Source organism: Pecten maximus, chromosome 1, assembly GCF_902652985.1.
Source record: "Pecten maximus chromosome 1, xPecMax1.1, whole genome shotgun sequence".
Taxonomy (NCBI): Eukaryota; Metazoa; Mollusca; class Bivalvia; order Pectinida; family Pectinidae; genus Pecten; species Pecten maximus.
This window is the reverse complement of record NC_047015.1, coordinates 21621649-21644166: the sequence shown is the minus strand read 5'-3', so window position 1 is coordinate 21644166 and position 22518 is coordinate 21621649. Positions and strand designations below refer to the sequence as shown.

The 22518-nt window shown below is 37.5% G+C and overlaps 1 protein-coding gene across 3 annotated transcripts in view; it reads left to right on the top strand.

Moving 5' to 3' along the window:
• LOC117327593 (dynein heavy chain 3, axonemal-like) overlaps positions 1–22518 on the top strand; it is a 75426-nt gene that overhangs the window by 7739 nt on the left and 45169 nt on the right. For all 3 annotated transcript variants that reach the window (XM_033884661.1, XM_033884657.1, XM_033884649.1), the window contains exons 6-25: positions 1854–2043; positions 2267–2342; positions 2616–2735; positions 2973–3098; positions 3920–4115; positions 4413–4592; positions 4799–4935; positions 5770–5875; positions 6637–6815; positions 8586–8679; positions 13749–13839; positions 14125–14315; positions 14615–14846; positions 16568–16779; positions 18388–18479; positions 18716–18830; positions 19563–19733; positions 20784–21046; positions 21446–21647; positions 22230–22436. In XM_033884661.1, the coding sequence (XP_033740552.1) occupies positions 1854–2043; positions 2267–2342; positions 2616–2735; positions 2973–3098; positions 3920–4115; positions 4413–4592; positions 4799–4935; positions 5770–5875; positions 6637–6815; positions 8586–8679; positions 13749–13839; positions 14125–14315; positions 14615–14846; positions 16568–16779; positions 18388–18479; positions 18716–18830; positions 19563–19733; positions 20784–21046; positions 21446–21647; positions 22230–22436 (3180 nt within the window). The remainder of the gene's footprint in view (positions 1–1853; positions 2044–2266; positions 2343–2615; positions 2736–2972; positions 3099–3919; positions 4116–4412; positions 4593–4798; positions 4936–5769; positions 5876–6636; positions 6816–8585; positions 8680–13748; positions 13840–14124; positions 14316–14614; positions 14847–16567; positions 16780–18387; positions 18480–18715; positions 18831–19562; positions 19734–20783; positions 21047–21445; positions 21648–22229; positions 22437–22518) is intronic.

Genomic DNA, 22518 nt, shown 5'->3' with positions numbered 1-22518 from the left:
TTGGATCTTGTCCAAATTGTCAGTTGTTATCGGAATGTATAAATGGCAAGGTCTCAAGTCATTACAGAAGTATAGACTAGTCTGGAATGAAATTATGTTTAAGTAATACATGACTTGGCTTCTGTACAGACGGTATATTCACAATGAAAATTTCCAAAGAAAATTTCCATTGAAAATTCTGACATTTGTTTTACATTGAACAATATTCTTGTAGGGTGATAATCCATTGATAATACCAGTTTTGGACATTTACCTATAATGTCTTTTGTGATTTGATAATTGTATTGTTCAGTTTATATAATTGAATGTAAACAATCTTTATATAATTAACAGAATGATGTCTTCCTTTTCCATAAGACATCAATTTAAAAGTGTTATAAACTTACCACTAGTGGCAATGTTACTAAGTAAAATGCAGTTCAAACTTATGCTGGCTGTTAATAGATGATAAATACCAAACAACTTAAAGAACTTTCTAGTGTGATTACTCAAATATTTTGTATTCCTCAAGGAAATGACATTTTCCATAAGAGATTGAGTTACATGTAGTAGCGTTATAGGACTAAGATAATCATTCATAAAAAAACATTTTATAAAACTTATTTCTAAAGTTACCAGATATTCTCTTTGAAACTTTTGATAACAGGTACTAACATACATGTTAAATATGGTTGACTGCTCAAATCTTTCTTTGTCCATCGATCATTATTCACACAGCCAGTCAGTATGAACGATTACAGTCACCAAACTTTCTCAGTTTATCATGATCACTTAAGGGATCATGGTAAAATTTGTATGGGTAATCTCCTTAGTTCATATGTAGTTATAGTATCAGCTTCATTTAGGAACAGAACAAAAATCAGGATGGATTCCAGACAGACCATCTCAGATTTTGCATTTTGTTAGTATATGTTACTAGTTACTACTGTGTTTGAGCAAATATGCAAGGTTTCATGATAAAACTTAGTCTGCATGATACTGTTTGTTCCTAGTTATGCATCAGGTCTCATTCAAATTCAAGATGGAAACATGTATCAAGCAAGTAAAACAATAGATTCAATGCTGTTCACCTACCACCATCCCTGTTCAATCTCATCTTTAGTAGAGTTATTTTAATTTATGACATATTTCTCTACAGTTTATCATCCACATACCTGTACAACAAAACTGATGTATTCTGTACAGTTTATCATCCACATACCTGTACAACAAAACTGATGTATTCTGTATAGTTTATCATCCACCTACCTGTACAACAAAACTGATGTATTCTGTACAGTTTATCATCCACCTACCTGTACAACAAAACTGATGTATTCTGTACAGTTTATCATCCACCTACCTGTACAACAAAACTGATGTACTCTGTACAGTTTATCATCCACCTACCTGTACAACAAAGCTGATGTATTCTGTACAGTTTATCATCCATCTACCTGTACAACAAAACTGATGTATTCTGTAAAGTTTATCATCCATCTACCTGTACAACAAAGCTGATGTATTCTGTACAGTTTATCATCCATCTACCTGTACAACAAAGCTGATGTATTCTGTACAGTTTATCATCCATCTACCTGTACAACAAAGCTGATGTATTCTGTAAAGTTTATCATCCACATACCTGTACAACAAAGCTGATGTATTCTGTACAGTTTATCATCCACATACCTGTACAACAAAACTGATGTATTCTGTACAGTTTATCATCCACCTACCTGTACAACAAAGCTGATGTATTCTGTACAGTTTATCATCCATCTACCTGTACAACAAAGCTGATGTATTCTGTACAGTTTATCATCCATCTACCTGTACAACAAAACTGATGTATTCTTTATTGTTTATGACAGAGGTACTACTACTACATAGAGAAGGGCATTCGGCGTGAGATGCTAGCACTGCCACACCCTGACACAATGAAGAATATCTGCCAGCTTGTACCCAGTCCATTACTGTCCAGTATTGAACTGAAAGGCATGGTGGAAGACCTCACAAAGGAAGTCAACAGTGACTATGAGTTCAGCATTCGCAAAACCATTGGTCAGTGAAAAGAGAATTAAACTGAATGTTTTTATTTACTTCTAGCATAAATTTTGCCTATATATATTTAATCTGATAGAAATTTGATAGAGCAAAAGCTATTGTCATATAATATTTTTACATGTATATGTGTTATATTAATAAATGTAATAGTTATGATCATGTATACATACAATTATCATATAATGGTTATAAACATGCAAATAATTTATATAATTCACAGTTGACTATATCCTAAAAGATCCCACAGAGAAAGACAGACTCCACATTGCATGGACCCCAAAACCATTTCAGAAAAGGTACTCTTTCTTTAATCGTAGCAGCGATCTCATTACCAAATCTTTACATTCCTGAAATAAAACGATAAATATATATATTCAGCTTTCATTAATAGAAGATTTATTTCAGATTTTTCTTATTGCAGCATATCTTTTATAAAGCACAAGTCAAATTTTCTTTCTTTAAGATTAATTATAATAGCAAGCCTTAGGTAACCTGCCTAAGCTCTGATGTCATGATTAAACTTCAAGGGTAAATCATTGAAAAACTGATGTTATTATCATTATCTTTAGGATTATTCGGGCACCAGTTCCTTGGCACTCTACCTACAGTGATCTGAAGGCCTATAACATGGAACATCTGTTCATCACCAACCCCATCATGTTGGAGCTCCAGGACATCTGGTTTGATCAGTGAGTATTGACAATATATATCGCTAAATGTTTTACATCAGAGCATTTAATCTAAATTGAAATTGAATAATAATATCTGTATATACATACCTGTACATATATCATCATAAACAGTTTTAGTTTCTATAATTGTCGATCTGTATTTCACATGAAGGTTTTATCTTAATATCGGATACATGCATCATGTTTTAGGTTTTTGAGACCCATTGATAATGTGTAATGTTTTGTTGTTACTAGGTTTAACCATCTGAGATTTGTGAACCTTAAGGAACTGAGGGAAGCTGACCTCCCCCTTCTCCCTAACGAGTTTGAGTCTCTTGTAAAGAAACAATGTTGGGAGGCTCATGAAGTCCTCCGTAAAAGGTAAATTATCACTGCTTCTCGCATCACTCTCCTGACATGAATTCCTGTGTCTGATGTCTTATTCTGTTATATACCTTCTGTACTGTTTTATTGATTTAAATCTACATTAATAACAGTATACAATTATTGACTTAGGACCCTTGACCCTGTCTACCTCTGCTTCACATCGTGCATTAGTCAATACGTTGGGTGCTAAGTCTGACTGTTGCTCTCAGCCCCGGTCGATAATTGTTTTGTTATAGTAGACTTACTTCTATCTGATGGAATGTTGAGAACACAGCACCAAAATGAAAGTGTTCAAGTTTTAGTCATGGTAAGATTGCAGATCATCCAATGTTAATGTTGTAGACTATTGGAATTGGCCAAATAATTGTCCAGGATGCTAACAACAATCTTGGTTACATTATCAGTGTTTTTGTGGTCTCTATCATTCAATATTTTTGTCAAATGTTCTTCACCATAAGAAGCAGATCGGGTTGAGCCTTTCATGTTTGTTAACACCAGAATCGGGAACCAGCTGGCAGACTTCAGCATTATGTGCAAGGTCCCGTAGAAGCTTGAAACCTCAGCCAATCAAATTGCAAGTTTAACTCGGACACACGGGAACTTAGAAATGCTAATTGCAAGTTTAACTCGGACACACGGGAACTTAGAAATGCTACCATGGCAATCATGTGAGGGCGGGTAGTAAATATTAAAAGACCAGACAGGGAAAGCTACATCCTCTAATTTATTCTAATATTATATACAATGTGTACTCCATCATTCTATCTGTTGATAGTAATCTGTTGTAATTGATAATAAGCTGTTATTTTTTGTAGCTGGATACCTACTTGTGCCAAGATATTTGTGGACAAGAACGAGCTCTGGCAGGATCTAGTGCCTCCCAACGACACAGACTCCACCCAGCTTGTGGAGGAATTCTTCGCTTGTGTAGCTGCACTCATGTCAATACAGCTTCGCTCAATGGTCATCAACTCTCTGATAGACTTCCTAGAGTTCTTTGAAACTCACAAGGTACATATATATGTTTGTTTGACCATGCTTTCATTGAATTATAATCCTTAAAATATTGCATTTCTTAATAATTGCTTTTTACTAGGAAAAGCTGTTTGATTGCTTTGTTATCTGTTACTGAGTTTGGTAGTTTTTGTAAGTTAAGGACAAATATTTTGTAATGCAGTCTCAACTCAGGTGTGACCTAAGGTTGGGAAGTTCTAGACCTAGTTACTGTCTTGTGGGATGTCTCGTGTAGCTTGAGATCCAAGAACTGGTAAATGTAATGAGTTGTTGTAAATTGTTGTTGATTTGTAGGGAGGCAATGACTTTGGTGACACATTTGATGAGCTCCAGTATGTAATGGACCAAGTGATGATCATCAAGCTCAGGGTGGATGAACCAAGGATTCAGTTTGATCCTCCATTCAGGGAGATCAGAGATATTATTCTCAGATGTTTCTCTGAAATCATCGCTAGTGGAGAAGGGCTAACAAGGGTAGGTTAATTGTTTTACTTTTCCACATTATTTTGTATTCAGTTTTCATGCTATATTTCAAAGTGTATTTGTATTGAAAGTATTTATGCAGCTGATAGAACAATTTTAATAGGTGTGATTGTCATAATAGGTACAATGATGCTGCCTTTGTTAATATTTATCATTGTTATACTAAGTAGACTTCATCTGAGCTTTAATATGTACAGGTGGAATGTGAGTTGTTCCCAGACATGCGTGCCCAGAGGCTGCTCTTGAGGAGTGTAAAGATTGAGGAAACACTTGTCACTGACTATGTTGACAAGGCCATGGACATCTTCAAAATTAACACCACGGGACCACAGAAGTAAGTCATCCTTAACTTCGAAACTCTTAACTGTTTGTTGTTGTCACCAGTCCCTGGTTCACTGTAGGTTCTGGGGTGTTTGGTCACCAGCCCTGGTCCACTGTAGGCACTGGGGTGTTTTGTTACCAGCCAGGGCCGCTGTAGGCTCTGTGGTGTTTGGTCACCAGCCCTGGTTCACTGTAGGCTCTGGGGTGTTTGGTCACCAGCCTGGGCCGCTGTAGGCTCTGGGGTGTTTTGTTACCAGCCAGGGCCACTGTAGGCACTGGGGTGTTTTGTTACCAGCCCTGGTTCACTGTAGGCTCTGAGGTGTTTTGTTACCAGCCCTGGTTCACTGTAGGCTCTTGGGTGTTTTGTTACCAGCCCTGGTCCACTGTAGGCTGTGGGGTGTTTTGTTACCAGCCCTGGTTCACTGTAGGCTCTGGGGTGTTTTGTTACCAGCCCTGGTTCACTGTCATCTGTCAGATAAAGGGTGCATGTCCGAGGTCATATTATAGTTAAAGCCAAAATAAAATACATGGGAACAGTTCATGACAGGTAACAGGTACAGATATAACATCACTTTATGATACATAGTACTGTTCACTGAGTATACCAGACATAGGGACCTGACACATACAACATACAATAATAATAATTTACTTAGGTGAAAGCATTGTGTCCATGACTAGCTTATATTATATGTTTGTGTATTATATCATGATTGTTTAGGAGTAAACTTCTACAATTGACACTGTTCTTAAGACAGTTAGTGTTGACATAATTTCTTGAAAGTTCCTTTCATATGAACACTGAATACATGGAGAATTTAATGTTTTCATAATAATGTTTTTTCAGATACTTGAATACCTACAAAAAGTACTCTGACCTTCTGGACAACAAGGCAGATCAGGATGTAGCATCATTCCTACGGGAAAAGCACTCAATTGAGGCTTTCAAAAAGGTAATACTGATTTAAAAACAGAGGTGATCTCATCACAATTAAACCATTCAGTTTTATTTCTATCCTTAGGCACAAATATCCCTGTCTGCTATGTCTGTCCTTCACTTTTTGTAAAATTTTGGCATTGTCTGTTTTCTATCGAAGTGAATATTGATATGAATCATATCTATTTCTTTTGAATTTTCCAACAAGTTAGAATTAATACATGTAATTTCAAATGGAACACTGTATCAGTGAACTTTGTGAATGGATCTATTATGTTTCCTCAACCACCCAATGATACTGGTAGAATATTGCTATACATGTATATACAGGTACAATATACGACTCTGCTTTGTCCCTTGACCACCCAAGGATAGTACTAGGATTGCTATATATATACAGGTATACGACTGCTTTGTCCCTTGACCACCCAATGATAGTACTATGCTTGCTATATATATACAGGTATACGACTGCTTTGTCCCTTGACCACCCAATGATAGTACTATGCTTGCTATATATATGCAGGTATACGACTGCTTTGTCCCTTGACCACCCAATGATAGTACTATGCTTGCTATATATATACAGGTATACGACTGCTTTGTCCCTTGACCACCCAATGATAGTACTAGGATTGCTATATATATACAGGTATACAACTGTTATGTTCCTTGACCACCCAATGATACTGTTAGGATTGCTGTCTAATATACAGTGGTAAGAATGGATGTGTGATATAATGATGATGCAGCACGTCGACTTGTTTTTCCCTCCAGAAAATCATCAGTTTCCAGGATTTGAAGGATGAGATCAGCCTGCTGCGTATCACAGTACCACTGAGCATGTTTTGTTTGGACTGTGTCAACCTCAACAATGACCTGGGTGCTCGGGCCATGAGGCTGAAAGAGAAGCTAGTAACACACCAAGTGGATGAAAACAGAGAGCTGAACAGAGGGTAAGTTATTAGTTTGGTGGTCTCTCCATCTGACCTTGTGGATCAGACAACAGTAAATGTCAAGTTCTTGAAATGGCAATATCATTGGTCAACATATAAGCAGTTACTTGCATACAGGCTATTTGTTTTAAAGAAATTTCATAAAAAAGGGAAATAGTATTTCTAAATAACAGCTAGAGGCAATTGATAGTAGTTATACCCTCGCAACGAAGTTAGGGGGGTATACTGGAATCGGGTTGTCCATCCGTCCATCCGTCCGTCCGTCTGTCTGTAGACACATTTTGTCTGAACAACTCCTCCTAAACCGTTGAGCCAATTTCAATGAAACTTAACACACATATTAATGATTATGTGTAGATGTGCATGCCACTTTCTTTTTCTCAAAATTATGGTTGCTATGGCAACTGGTCACTATAAACAGGTTTTCCGATAAGAACCATAACTTTAAGTTTGTCCAGACAACTCTTCCTAAACTGAAGGCCGATTTCAATGAAACTTCACACAAATATAGAGGACCATGTGTAGATGTGCATGCCACTTTCTTTTTCTCAAAATTATGGTTGCTTTGGCAACTGGTCACTATAAACAGGTTTTCCGATAAGAACCATAACTTTAAAGTTTGTCCAGACAACTCCTCCTAAATCGAAGGGCCGATTTCAATGAAACTTCACACAAATATAGAGGACCATATGCAGATGTGCATCTCACTTTCTTTTTCTCAAAATTATGGTTGCTATGGCAACTGGTCACTATATTACTGGATTATCTTAGTTAGCCTCTAATTAAGAGTTCCAATTCACCATTGACTCCTGTAGATTTCGGGGGTATTAGTCAGCCATCCTGGCGACAGTTCTAGTTATTTTTAGTGTTGCCTGCAAAAAGCAGGCAACATATAGGTATCTCTATGTAGGCGTTTGCATTGTCGTCCACACGAAGGTTTCCATGCAGTAACTCAAGTTCCCTGAATCAAACTCAAACTTTATTCAGATCTTCCTTACCAGAAGTGTTGCTAAGGATTGCTTTTTAGGTTGGAAGATCAAAGTTATTGTCACTAAAAATAGAAAATTTATTTCCTTGTGATAACTCAGGTTCCTTTGGGTCCATCAAATTGTATATTCATGCAGTTATATTTCTTACCAAGATTGCTTTTTTTCACTGATCTAAAGGTCAAAGATCAAGGTTACTGCTACTATAAATAGAACAGATTTTCTATATTCTGTGCAGAAACTTTAGTTCTCTTTGGATGATCAAACTCAAACTTCAGGCAGTGCTAATCTACCGAAAGTAGCTGCTGTATATTGCTGAATTCCATTAATACTTGAGTGATGCTGTCATTTTTTTGCAAATAAATTTGGACAATTATATTCGTAATCAACCCAATTTGCTATGCAGGTGACATTTCTGTGGAATTCTTGCCTTGTAGGTTTTAATTTTTTTTAAATGTTTTTTTACACTTGTGTTGGTGATAACCCTTTTGTACAAGACATCTTAAGAACCCTTGGTCATTGTGGTCATTGATTAAAGATAAAGGCACCCTTGATCTCTTTTGGAATAAAAAAGCTTTTGTGAGCAAGATATTTCTTGAATCTCGGCACAGATTTAGTTCATATTCACACTTCAACCTCTGTTTCCATCATGAAATGCTACACCTTATTAGATATTTTGGTGGTCATCAGTCAAGGTTAAAGGTCAATGGTTGCACTTGACCACTTTCATAATAAAAAGCTATTTTGCATATCTCATCCTCACTCTGCTTTTATGTGATTGCAGAATCTGTAAGCGTTACGATGAGATGGCCGACAAAGTCAGCGAGATTCCAGAGACAACCAAAGAACTAGTAGATACCCAGGAGTACCTAAAAACGGTCAGTAGTATGGCTAGTGTCATCAGATAGTTATACAGTCAGTAGTATGGCTAGTGTCATCAGATAGTAATACGGTCAGTAGTATACTACAGTCAGTAGTATGGCTAGTGTCATCAGATAGTAATACAGTCAGTAGTATGGCTAGTGTCATCAGATAGTTATACAGACAGTAGTATGGCTAGTGTCATCAGATAGTAATACAATCAGTAGTATGGCTAGTGTCATCTGATAGTAATACAGTCAGTAGTATGGCTAGTGTCATCAGATAGTAATACAGACAGTAGTATGGCTAGTGTCATCAGATAGTAATACAGACAGTAGTATGGCTAGTGTCATCAGATAGTAATACAGTCAGTAGTATGGCTAGTGTCATCTGATAGTAATACAGTCAGTAGTATGGCTAGTGTCATCAGATAGTAATACAGACAGTAGTATGGCTAGTGTCATCAGATAGTAATACAGACAGTAGTATGGCTAGTGTCATCAGATAGGAATACAGTCAGTAGTATGGCTAGTGTCATCAGATAGTAATACAGTCAGTAGTATGGCTAGTGTCATCAGATAGTTATACAGTCAGTAGTATGGCTAGTGTCATCAGATAGTAATACAGACAGTAGTATGGCTAGTGTCATCTGATAGTAATACAGACAGTAGTATGGCTAGTGTCATCAGATAGTAATACAGTCAGTAGTATGGCTAGTGTCGTCTGATAGTAATACAGTCAGTAGTATGGCTAGTGTCATCAGATAGTAATACAGTCAGTAGTATGGCTAGTGTCATCAGATAGGAATACAGTCAGTAGTATGGCTAGTGTCATCAGATAGTAATACAGTCAGTAGTATGGCTAGTGTCATCAGATAGTTATACAGTCAGTAGTATGGCTAGTGTCATCTGATAGTTATACAGTCAGTAGTATGGCTAGTGTCATCAGATAGGAATACAGACAGTAGTATGGCTAGTGTCATCAGATAGTAATACAGTCAGTAGTATGGCTAGTGTCATCAGATAGGAATACAGACAGTAGTATGGCTAGTGTCATCAGATAGTAATACAGTCAGTAGTATGGCTAGTGTCATCAGATAGTTATACAGTCAGTAGTATGGCTAGTGTCATCTGATAGTTATACAGTCAGTAGTATGGCTAGTGTCATCAGATAGTTATACAGACAGAAGTATGGCTAGTGTCATCAGATAGTAATACAGTCAGTAGTATGGCTAGTGTCATCTGATAGTTATACAGTCAGTAGTATGGCTAGTGTCATCAGATAGTAATACAGTCAGTAGTATGGCTAGTGTCATCAGGTAGTTATACAGTCAGTAGTATGGCTAGTGTCATCAGATAGTAATACAGTCAGTAGTATGGCTAGTGTCATCAGATAGTAATACAGACAGTAGTATGGCTAGTGTCATCAGATAGTAATACAGTCAGTAGTATGGCTAGTGTCATCAGATAGTAATACAGTCAGTAGTATGGCTAGTGTCATCAGATAGTAATACGGTCAGTAGTATGGCTAGTGTCATCAGATAGTAATACGGTCAGTAGTATGGCTAGTGTCATCTGATAGTTATACAGTCAGTAGTATGGCTAGTGTCATCAGATAGTAATACAGACAGTAGTATGGCTAGTGTCATCTGATAGTAATACAGACAGTAGTATGGCTAGTGTCATCAGATAGTAATACAGTCAGTAGTATGGCTAGTGTCGTCTGATAGTAATACAGTCAGTAGTATGGCTAGTGTCATCAGATAGTAATACAGTCAGTAGTATGGCTAGTGTCATCAGATAGGAATACAGTCAGTAGTATGGCTAGTGTCATCAGATAGTAATACAGTCAGTAGTATGGCTAGTGTCATCAGATAGTTATACAGACAGTAGTATGGCTAGTGTCATCAGATAGTAATACGGTCAGTAGTATACTACAGTCAGTAGTATGGCTAGTGTCATCAGATAGTAATACAGTCAGTAGTATGGCTAGTGTCATCAGATAGTTATACAGACAGTAGTATGGCTAGTGTCATCAGATAGTAATACAATCAGTAGTATGGCTAGTGTCATCTGATAGTAATACAGTCAGTAGTATGGCTAGTGTCATCAGATAGTAATACAGACAGTAGTATGGCTAGTGTCATCAGATAGTAATACAGACAGTAGTATGGCTAGTGTCATCAGATAGTAATACAGTCAGTAGTATGGCTAGTGTCATCTGATAGTAATACAGTCAGTAGTATGGCTAGTGTCATCAGATAGTAATACAGACAGTAGTATGGCTAGTGTCATCAGATAGTAATACAGACAGTAGTATGGCTAGTGTCATCAGATAGGAATACAGTCAGTAGTATGGCTAGTGTGATCAGATAGTAATACAGTCAGTAGTATGGCTAGTGTCATCAGATAGTTATACAGTCAGTAGTATGGCTAGTGTCATCAGATAGTAATACAGACAGTAGTATGGCTAGTGTCATCTGATAGTAATACAGACAGTAGTATGGCTAGTGTCATCAGATAGTAATACAGTCAGTAGTATGGCTAGTGTCGTCTGATAGTAATACAGTCAGTAGTATGGCTAGTGTCATCAGATAGTAATACAGTCAGTAGTATGGCTAGTGTCATCAGATAGGAATACAGTCAGTAGTATGGCTAGTGTCATCAGATAGTAATACAGTCAGTAGTATGGCTAGTGTCATCAGATAGTTATACAGTCAGTAGTATGGCTAGTGTCATCTGATAGTTATACAGTCAGTAGTATGGCTAGTGTCATCAGATAGGAATACAGACAGTAGTATGGCTAGTGTCATCAGATAGTAATACAGTCAGTAGTATGGCTAGTGTCATCAGATAGGAATACAGACAGTAGTATGGCTAGTGTCATCAGATAGTAATACAGTCAGTAGTATGGCTAGTGTCATCAGATAGTTATACAGTCAGTAGTATGGCTAGTGTCATCTGATAGTTATACAGTCAGTAGTATGGCTAGTGTCATCAGATAGTTATACAGACAGAAGTATGGCTAGTGTCATCAGATAGTAATACAGTCAGTAGTATGGCTAGTGTCATCTGATAGTTATACAGTCAGTAGTATGGCTAGTGTCATCAGATAGTAATACAGTCAGTAGTATGGCTAGTGTCATCAGGTAGTTATACAGTCAGTAGTATGGCTAGTGTCATCAGATAGTAATACAGTCAGTAGTATGGCTAGTGTCATCAGATAGTAATACAGACAGTAGTATGGCTAGTGTCATCAGATAGTAATACAGTCAGTAGTATGGCTAGTGTCATCAGATAGTAATACAGTCAGTAGTATGGCTAGTGTCATCAGATAGTAATACGGTCAGTAGTATGGCTAGTGTCATCAGATAGTAATACGGTCAGTAGTATGGCTAGTGTCATCTGATAGTTATACAGTCAGTAGTATGGCTAGTGTCATCAGATAGTAATACGGTCAGTAGTATGGCTAGTGTCATCAGATAGTAATACAGACAGTAGTATGGCTAGTGTCATCTGATAGTAATACAGTCAGTAGTATGGCTAGTGTCATCAGATAGTAATACAGACAGTAGTATGGCTAGTGTCATCAGATAGTAATACAGACAGTAGTATGGCTAGTGTCATCAGATAGGAATACAGTCAGTAGTATGGCTAGTGTGATCAGATAGTAATACAGTCAGTAGTATGGCTAGTGTCATCAGATAGTTATACAGTCAGTAGTATGGCTAGTGTCATCAGATAGTAATACAGACAGTAGTATGGCTAGTGTCATCTGATAGTAATACAGACAGTAGTATGGCTAGTGTCATCAGATAGTAATACAGTCAGTAGTATGGCTAGTGTCGTCTGATAGTAATACAGTCAGTAGTATGGCTAGTGTCATCAGATAGTAATACAGTCAGTAGTATGGCTAGTGTCATCAGATAGTTATACAGACAGTAGTATGGCTAGTGTCATCAGATAGTAATACAGACAGTAGTATGGCTAGTGTCATCTGATAGTAATACAGTCAGTAGTATGGCTAGTGTCATCAGATAGTAATACAGTCAGTAGTATGGCTAGTGTCATCAGATAGTTATACAGACAGTAGTATGGCTAGTGTCATCAGATAGTAATACAGTCAGTAGTATGGCTAGTGTCATCTGATAGTTATACAGTCAGTAGTATGGCTAGTGTCATCAGATAGTTATACAGACAGTAGTATGGCTAGTGTCATCAGATAGTAATACAGACAGTAGTATGGCTAGTGTCATCAGATAGTAATACAGTCAGTAGTATGGCTAGTGATATCAGATAGTAATACAGACAGTAGTATGGCTAGTGTCATCAGATAGTAATACAGACAGTCAGTAGTATGGCTAGTGTCATCTGATAGTAATACGGTCAGTAGTATGGCTAGTGTCATCAGATAGTAATACAGACAGTAGTATGGCTAGTGTCATCAGATAGTTATACAGTCAGTAGTATGGCTAGTGTCATCAGATAGTAATACAGTCAGTAGTATGGCTAGTGTCATCAGATTGTAATACAGTCAGTAGTATGGCTAGTGTCATCAGATAGTAATACAGTCAGTAGTATGGCTAGTGTCATCAGATAGTAATACAGTCAGTAGTATGGCTAGTGTCATCAGATAGTAATACAGTCAGTAGTATGGCTAGTGTCATCAGATAGTTATACAGTCAGTAGTATGGCTAGTGTCATCAGATAGTAATACAGTCAGTAGTATGGCTAGTGTCATCAGAGGATGAATTGCTCCAATTACAACACACAATACAAAATAACCCATTGATATCATTCACTCTGTTTTCTGTCATTCTTGAAGCTGTGTCAAGCAAATTTAAACTCACATTCTGAACCCCAAGGGATGACATTTGTTCACATGTTAGTGATCCATATTTTATAGCATTATCTTAATATTAATTCTGGCATATACATGTATATGATTTTAATGCTATATTTAAATGCAAGTCTTGATTGTTTACTTATTTAGAATGTTTGTAATGAAAACAAAATGAATTACAAAATTAATGTACTTTTTGTTGTTATCTTAAATTAAGTAGTCTTTGAAATATTTTGTTATCTAGTCGTCGGATGTAACAGTGTACAAACTGAAGGATGAGATAGAGGATGCTACGAGTCGGCTCATGTTCCTGTTGGACTACGCTATCTTCCCATGTATGTATTCTCCTCATGTACTCAAAGCTTGAAATTAAAGATGATGATATCGTTTGAAGAGTTACAAAAATGATAGAACATCTTTTTATAAGCAAGTTTTAGATGTCAATTCTCTGCTAAGTTTCTGTATTTTTTCAGTTTCCTTATATTTAGTGACAGTAATGGAAATCAATGATTAAAATACATGTATATATTAATCAATCATTAAATAAATGGATTTCTTAAAAAAATGGAAATAAAATCACATTTGTTTTACTGAATGAGTGCACTACTTTGTTAATAAAGTGGAGGATACCAAGTTGAACAGTCTGGTGTTCCTGTGGCCGGATCACATCAAGTCTGTGTTTGAGCTGTCCCAATCAAGGATTGTCAACAAGCGGGACCATATTGAGGACGAGCTAAAGAGGAGGACACAAGCATACGAGGAAAAACTCAATGATATGGTCAAGGAAGTAGAGTCATTCAGGAAGAAAGAGGTATATCATTTTATAAATTTTCATAATACATTATCATATCTTTCCATTAAATTGTAAATAATTGTTAAATCAGCATGTAGGTACCTATATCATTTGTATCAGCACTCCTAGGTTACAGTACATGTTAGATTGAATATTTCTTTTGGTATTGGGTGAAGAATGTTAGTCTCTGTTAGGAGCTAGGTTATGTCATGTCTGTTCCAATATGGTATCTCAGAAGGCAATGCTATGCCCTGTCAGATATATATAAATATAGATGATGGTATGATCTGAAGTACATGAGTTATGGTTACTTACAGTTCCTAAGTGAGGAGGCCATGAGGACCAACACAGAACAGCTGGCAACTCTCACCACCAACCTGGAAAGTGCCCGGGACGAACTGGAGGGAATCAATGAGGAGGAACGGCTGCTCGAGTGGGAGACCAGTGAATTCCCTCAATTAAAAACCATGTTCACCGCCAAGGAACCATATGAAAAGTTATGGGGAACAGCTTACACTTTCCATCAGAAACACGAGAAGTGGCTTACTGGTAAAGTTTTCTTATCCTTGTTTAAAACTAAAGAATGTTAATCAGATCATTTAATAGCATCATCAGTTGGTAATTTCACCATTCATTTTTATATGTAACACAGTAATATCAACTCAGTTCCACTGTTTTAGTCAGTTTTAACTTCTAGTTTTGTTGGTATTTTTAGCTGCGGTTTACTTAAAGGACCTGGGCCCATATTCATAAAAAAATCTTAAGTTAATACTTAAGTTTGACTTAAGTTATACTTAACTATGAATATTTTACTTAGTTAAATAAAACTTAAGTTAGAACTTAAGTACTATTCATAAACGACTTAAGTATTTACTTAGTGCATACTTAGCTAAGTATAAGTATTTAAGTATTTCATGTAGTTGCTATGTTGTTGTTAAGTAGCTGCGTGATGTTTTTCGTAAAACGCGAAATTTGGCGCCGGCGTTCCTGGCATTCCAAGACAATCAGAATCCGGAAATGGCAACAGCAAAAAAGACGAGATGACCAAACTTGACAAAGGACGAATGTCTGGCGATGGTGAGGCTAGTACATGTTTACAAGTGAAAGAAAACATGTCATACGTGGACGATTTAAGGACGGAATGTCGGCATCTGCAAATAGGCAAGCGTGGGTTCAGGTTGCCGGCAGATTGAACAGTTCAAATGCATTAATCAGGAGAGAGCCGGAAGAAAGAACAAAAATTAGACTAACCTCGTCTTTCAGGCTAAAAATGCACATAGCGTGTCCATCGTAGAGTCAAGGAGAACAAGTATGTTTTAGTTGATTTCCACTAAACCAAACATCAGTTGAAATGTACATATCAAACCCCTAGTTACATTGTACGATCTGTAAAATCCCGCTCCCCAAACATGATAGAACTGTCACAACAATCAACTGTTATTTAAAACTTTCGTTTCGTTATCAAAGCAGGGGAGTACTAAATACATGACAGGGCCGGAATGCACATGAACAGGTTTTAAGTTAAAGTAGAAGTAACCTCAATGTTTTTTTAATACACAGGTACGAACTCTATAGATAAACAATGTACATATTTTTTTTTAATAATGAATAAAAGATACAATAAAACTTTGGAGGCAGTATTTCTGGTTTGTCAAAGTTAGCAAGAGAAACAAAAATGAAGTTTTATCTAAATAAAATTTGATTGGGATGTGTGTATGTTCATTATAAACTACAATTGTTCCGTGTCGTTGTAGTATTGACTTCGTAATGGGCCTTAACGACAGTGAGATTGACTCCTATATCTTCGATTCAAACCTTTACATCTTGTTTTAAATGATTGAATACAACAAAATCTGAAGTTAATGATTTTTTTCTTAAAAACAAGTTGATTTTTGTTGATTTCGTGAAGTCATCTTTCACCTGTGTTGTTAAGTATTTACTTAAGTATTTTTAAAGGAAGTTAAACATCCTCATGACGTTATTTAACTTTAAGTAAAAACTTAAGTAATACTTAAGCTTAAGTAGTTTTATGAATACAACTTAAGATAAAACCTTGAATTAAGTAAATACTTAAGTTTATCTTAGTACTTAAGTACAAATGTCCTACTTAAGTATTTATTTAAGTGAAATACTTAACTTAAGTTTTTTTATGAATATGGGCCCTGATCTTTATAAGGACAATGAAGTTCTTAGGGTTGCACAGGCATATTTCTATACATCTGCCATATCTATCAAACCTGTTTAACAGCAACAATCCTCTGTGTTTACAGGTGCTTTCCAGGGCTTGAATGCCGAGGAGATTGAGACAGAAGTATCAGACATGTGGAGAACCATGTACAAGCTGACAAAATCCTTCAATGACCAAGCAGGGCCAAGGAGAATTGCTGATAACACCAAGAACAAGATCGATAAATTTAAGCAGCATCTTCCCATTCTACAGACCATCTGTAATCCTGGTATCAGGGATCGTCATTGGGAGTCTGTAAGTAGTGGTGGTGTGGTGTGTCAGGCTGTAGTAGTGTAAGTCGTGGTGGTAGTTAAGGGGGGTGGGGCGGGTTCAGGCTGGAGTAGTGTAAGTTGTGGTGGTAGTTTTGTGAGAGGGGGTCAGGCTGTAGTAGTGTAAGTTGTGGTGGTAGTTTTGTGAGAGGGGGTCAGGCTGTAGTAGTGTAAGTTGTGGTGGTAGTTTTGTGAGAGGGGGTCAGGCTGTAGTAGTGTAAGTTGTGGTGGTAGTTTTGTGAGAGGGGGTCAGGCTGTAGTAGTGTAAGTTGTGGTGGTAGTTTTGTGAGAGGGGGTCAGGCTGTAGTAGTGTAAGTTGTGGTGGTAGTTTTGTGAGAGGGGGTCAGGCTGTAGTAGTGTAAGTTGTGGTAGTTTTGTGAGAGGGGGTCAGGCTGTAGTAGTGTAAGTTGTAGTAGTTTTGTGAGTGGGGGTCAGGCTGTAGTAGTGTAAGTTGTGGTGGTAGTTTTGTTAGTGGGGGTCAGGCTGTAGTAGTGTAAGTTGTGGTTGGTGGTTGGGGTGGAGTCATGCTGTAAGTTTTGTAAGTTGTGGTGGTTGGGGTGGGGTCAAGCTGTAAGTTGTAAGTTGTTGTGGTGGTTGGGGTGGGGTCAAGCTGTAAGTTGTTGTGGTGGTTGGGGTGGGGTCAAGCTGTAAGTAGTGTAAGTTGTGGTAGGTGGTTGGGGTGGGGTCATGCTGTAAGTTTTGTAAGTTGTGGTGGTTGGGGTGGGGTCAAGCTGTAAGTTGTAAGTTGTTGTGGTGGTTGGGGTGGGGTCAAGCTGTAAGTTGTTGTGGTGGTTGGGGTGGGGTCAAGCTGTAAGTTTTGTAAGTTGTGGTGGTTGGGGTGGGGTCAAGCTGTAAGTTGTTGTGGTGGTTGGGGTGGGGTCAAGCTGTAAGTAGTGTAAGTTGTGGTAGGTGGTTGGGGTGGGGTCAAGCTGTAAGTTTTGTAAGTTGTTGTGGTGGTTGGGGTGGGGTCAAGCTGTAAGTTGTAAGTTGTGGTGGTGGTTGGGATGGGGTCAAGCTGTAAGTTGTAAGTTGTTGTGGTGGTTGGAGTGGGGTCAAGCTGTATGTTGTAAGTTGTTGTGGTGGTTGAGGTGGGGTCAAGCTGTAAGTAGTGTAAGTTGTGGTGGTATTTTTGTTAGTGGGGGTCAGGCTGTAGTAGTGTAAGTTGTGGTTGGTGGTTGGGGTGGGGTCATGCTGTAAGTTTTGTAAGTTGTGGTGGTTGGGGTGGGGTCAAGCTGTAAGTTGTAAGTTGTTGTGGTGGTTGGGGTGGGGTCAAGCTGTAAGTTGTAAGTTGTTGTGGTGGTTGGGGTGGGGTCAAGCTGTAAGTTGTAAGTTGTTGTGGTGGTTAGGGTGGGGTCAAGCTGTAAGTTGTGTAAATTGTGGTGGTGGTTGGGATGGGGTCAAGCTCTAACTAGTGTAAACAATGGTGGTCGGGTGAGGCTGTTGTAGAAGTGCATATTTCAAATTGTGTATCATTTTTTTTTAGTATATAAATATGGAATACTATGACACTAAAGATACATTTACATTTGTTTTTTTTTTCTTGAATTCATAAGTTGGGAGTAAGTGGCCTGTGTTTTTTTTATTTTGTATACAGATGAGCAAGATTGTTGGATTTGATCTGAAACCCCAGCCAGAGACTTCCCTCAGTAACATGTTGGAATATGGTCTCAGCAAACATCTACAGAAGTAAGTTCATACTATCACATATTACTTAGTAATGCCAAGCTCAATACCAAATGCATTTCATGACTAAATCAGAATCCAATATACATGTATTTTCACAAATTTATTCCATGATACTTATAAGGAAGCTAAGGTTACTGCTCATACAGATAAACAGTTAATAGTCTAGTAATATGGAACTTGTGATCAGAATATCAGAGAATGAAGAAGAGAGCTATGTAACTGTGTGTCTGTTACAGGCTGGAGGAGATTGGAGCTGCAGCAGCTAAGGAACATTCCTTGGAAAAGGCTTTGGAGAAGATGAAGTTTGAGTGGAAGGATCAGTGCTTTGAACTCATTCCATACAGAGAAACAGTAAGTATTTCAACATTGTTTATAGGTATCTTGAATTGATGTCAAGCAATGGCTTTTGCACTGGTTAGTTTTTAGCCAAAACTTTTCAAGAGCTTGAAATATATGAAATTAAATATGGTTGTTTCCGTAAGTATTCTTATGCATAGCACACCTGGGTGGACATTTGGGTGGATGTCACGTGGTGTAAGGCTATATAAAGCATGCATGTGGATAGTGCTCTGTTTAGAGTTCGTTGATCACCACATAAACATGTACATTGATTTATTGTTATGTAGATATTTTCTTCTTAAAAGATATTCCGTCATTTTTGCTAAAAAATAAAGTAATTATAGCCGCAGGAAATATGCCGGTTAGCAGGGTTATAGGTTTGTTTTTGTTCTGTGTAAGAGGGTGTTGACATTGTTGTTTTATGTGAATAAATGAGCAACAACCTGTTATCCGATTTATGTGTTTGTTATTCATTTTAATTTAATTATTTTATGTTCGGAGGAATGTGATGAGGGAGAACATCAATATAATTTGATAAGTATTTGCCTGAAACACTTCATTTTTTGTTTGGATAATTGTTAGAGGTCTAGGTACCATCAGGACAATTGAACATTGAAAAAAAAAATAAGATTTGTCACAGATGTGAAGGTTAAAAATCTGTTTTCTTTGCTTGTATAAATTTATATAGTTTTAACAAAAGTTTGAACGGAAGCAAACAGTTACACATCTCCTTTCCCATTACAGGGTGTGTGTATCCTCACAGCTCCGGATGAAATCCAGGTGTTACTGGATGACCATATTGTAAAATCTCAGACAATGAGGGGCTCACCATTCATCAAGCCATTTGAGACTGAAATGAAAGAGTGGGAGGAGAAGCTGGTCATGATGCAAGACATCCTTGATGAATGGCTGAAGGTATGCCATTTTTTTATCATCTATTATATTAATCTAGATGTAAAGTTTCTTCAAATCTGTAGCCTTCCATTATCAGATAAAGGGGCGTTCAGGATATCAGATGTAGGGACGTTCAGGATATCGGATGTAGGGATGTTCAGGATATCAGATGTAGGGACATTCAGGATATCAGATGTAGGGACGTTCAGGATATCAGATGTAGGGACCTTCAGGATATCAGATGTAGGGACGTTCAGGATATCAGATTAAGTGACCTTCAGGATATCAGATGTAGGGACGTTCAGGATATCAGATGTAGGGACCTTCAGGATATCGGATGTAGGGATGTTCAGGATATCAGATGTAGGGACCTTCAGGATATCAGATGTAGGGACGTTCAGGATATCAGATGTAGGGACCTTCAGGATATCAGATGTAGGGACGATCAGGATATCAGATGTAGGGACGATCAGGATATCAGATGTAGGGACGATCAGGATATCAGATGTAGGGACGTTCAGGATATCAGATGTAGGGACCTTCAGGATATCAGATGTAGGGACGTTCAGGATATCAGATGTAGGGACGATCAGGATATCAGATGTAGGGACCTTCAGGATATCAGATGTAGGGACGTTCAGGATATCAGATGTAGGGACGATCAGGATATCAGATGTAGGGACGTTCAGGATATCAGATGTAGGGATGTTCAGAATATCAGATGTAGGGACCTTCAGGATATCAGATGTAGGGACCTTCAGGATATCAGATGTAGGGGCATTCAGGAAATGAGATGTTAGATTTCTTTCTTTTTTTTATTGATTTTGCATGAAGTATAATTATTTTTTGTGTGATCATTCAGGTTAACTGGAGCAATAAGATACTTGTGTGCAATGATATCTTCTACAAATAAAAATGAGATACACTATTAGATATTTATTCCTCTGGCATTGGCTTAAAAGTCTTTAATAAGTGCAAAATTTTAATTAATTCACATTGCTGTAATGTACGTCATTCAAAACATGATGGTAATCTCATTGTCCAGTTAGTAATTGGGATTTGGGTTTACAGTGCCAAGCCACCTGGCTGTATTTGGAGCCCATCTTCAGTTCTGAGGATATCCTGGCCCAAATGCCTGAGGAAGGCCGTAAATTTGGCATTGTGGATAACATTTGGCGAGATGTGATGGGAGAGGCTATCAAAGACAACCACTGCTTGGTTGCTACTGCTCAGAACAATATGTTGGGCAGACTGCGGGAATCCAATCGTCTTCTTGAGGAAATCCAGAAGGGGCTGAATGCTTACTTGGAGAAGAAACGTCTATACTTCCCAAGGTCTGTTGTCTTAAAATGTATTTACGTCCCAAGCCCAAGGTCTGTTGTCTTAAAATGTATTTACTTCCCAAGCCCAAGGTCTGTTGACTTAAAAAATGTATTTACTGCCCAAGCCCAAGGTCTGTTGACTTAAAATGTATTGACGTCTCAAGGCCAAGGTCTGTTGACTAAGAATGTCTTTACTTGCCAAAGGTCTCTTAAAAAAAAATGTCTTTGCTTCCCAAAGGTCTGTTAAATAAAAAGGAAAATTTGCTTTCCAAGGTTTGTGGAATACTCCTATTGTCACAATAGCACTTAGGTTTATTTGATATGATAATTAAGATAGACCAGTATTTTCTCTAGAATAATGTTTACCCTTTTTGGATCATTACCTAATGCATTTACATTATTTCTCTCTAGGTTTTTCTTCCTGTCCAATGACGAGCTATTAGAAATCCTGTCAGAGACCAAGGATCCAATGAGAGTACAACCTCATTTGAAGAAATGTTTTGAGGGCATCAGTCGTTTGGACTTCTCAGAGACACAAGAAATCCTTGGCATGATCTCTTCAGAGAATGAAACTGTCCCCTTTAGTACCAAGATCATTCCAGCTAAAGCAAAGGTATAATTCATGACAATGTTTGTGTCTCAAGCATTGTAACACATACAATAAAATGTTTTTAGTTTATGTATAATGTGATAAGTGTATATCAATGATATCATAAGAGATACTTGGATTGAGTCCACATGTTTTCACTCTTACTGTTACAATAGTTGGATCATTATTTCTCAATGAAATTGTGACCAAAATACAAAAGTCATGTGTGAATAATACTACAAACAAAATTCTAGGGTCATGCAAGAAACCTTTATATATGTAATCAAGGAAATACAAGCTTATCCTCAGGCATAGACTATAGTTGCTGAATGAGTATAAGATGCTAATAGATACCTATCTAAGCATAGATAGCGGTTTGCATATAGGCATTTTGAAAATTTCTTACATTTTCTTTTCCACCTTTTTTTTAATAACATGTTTATGTCACATTTAAACACATGTAGGTACAGTTCTGTAAAAACTGAAGGGTTTTAAGTATGTAGGTACAGTTCTGTAAAAACTGAAGGGTTTTAAGTATGTAGGTACAGTTCTGTAAAAACTGAAGAGTTTTAAGTACCTTTATTATTGGACCTGTACATTATATAGGGTATGGTTGAGAAGTGGTTGCTGCAAGTGGAAGATGTGATGATCAGTAGTCTGAGAAAGGTTATCATAGAGTCTTTGGAAGCCTACAAAGTGACCAACAGAAATAACTGGGTACTGGAGTGGGCAGGACAGGTGGTCATTTGTGCATCCTCCATCTACTGGACAACAGAGGTATCAGAGGCCATGACAGAGCAAGGAGGACTGAAGGTAGGGTTATCATTTTTTTTTCTAAAACTACATGTATATGTACAGTTTATTGTGAATGAAACCTTGTCAGTGCAGTCATCAA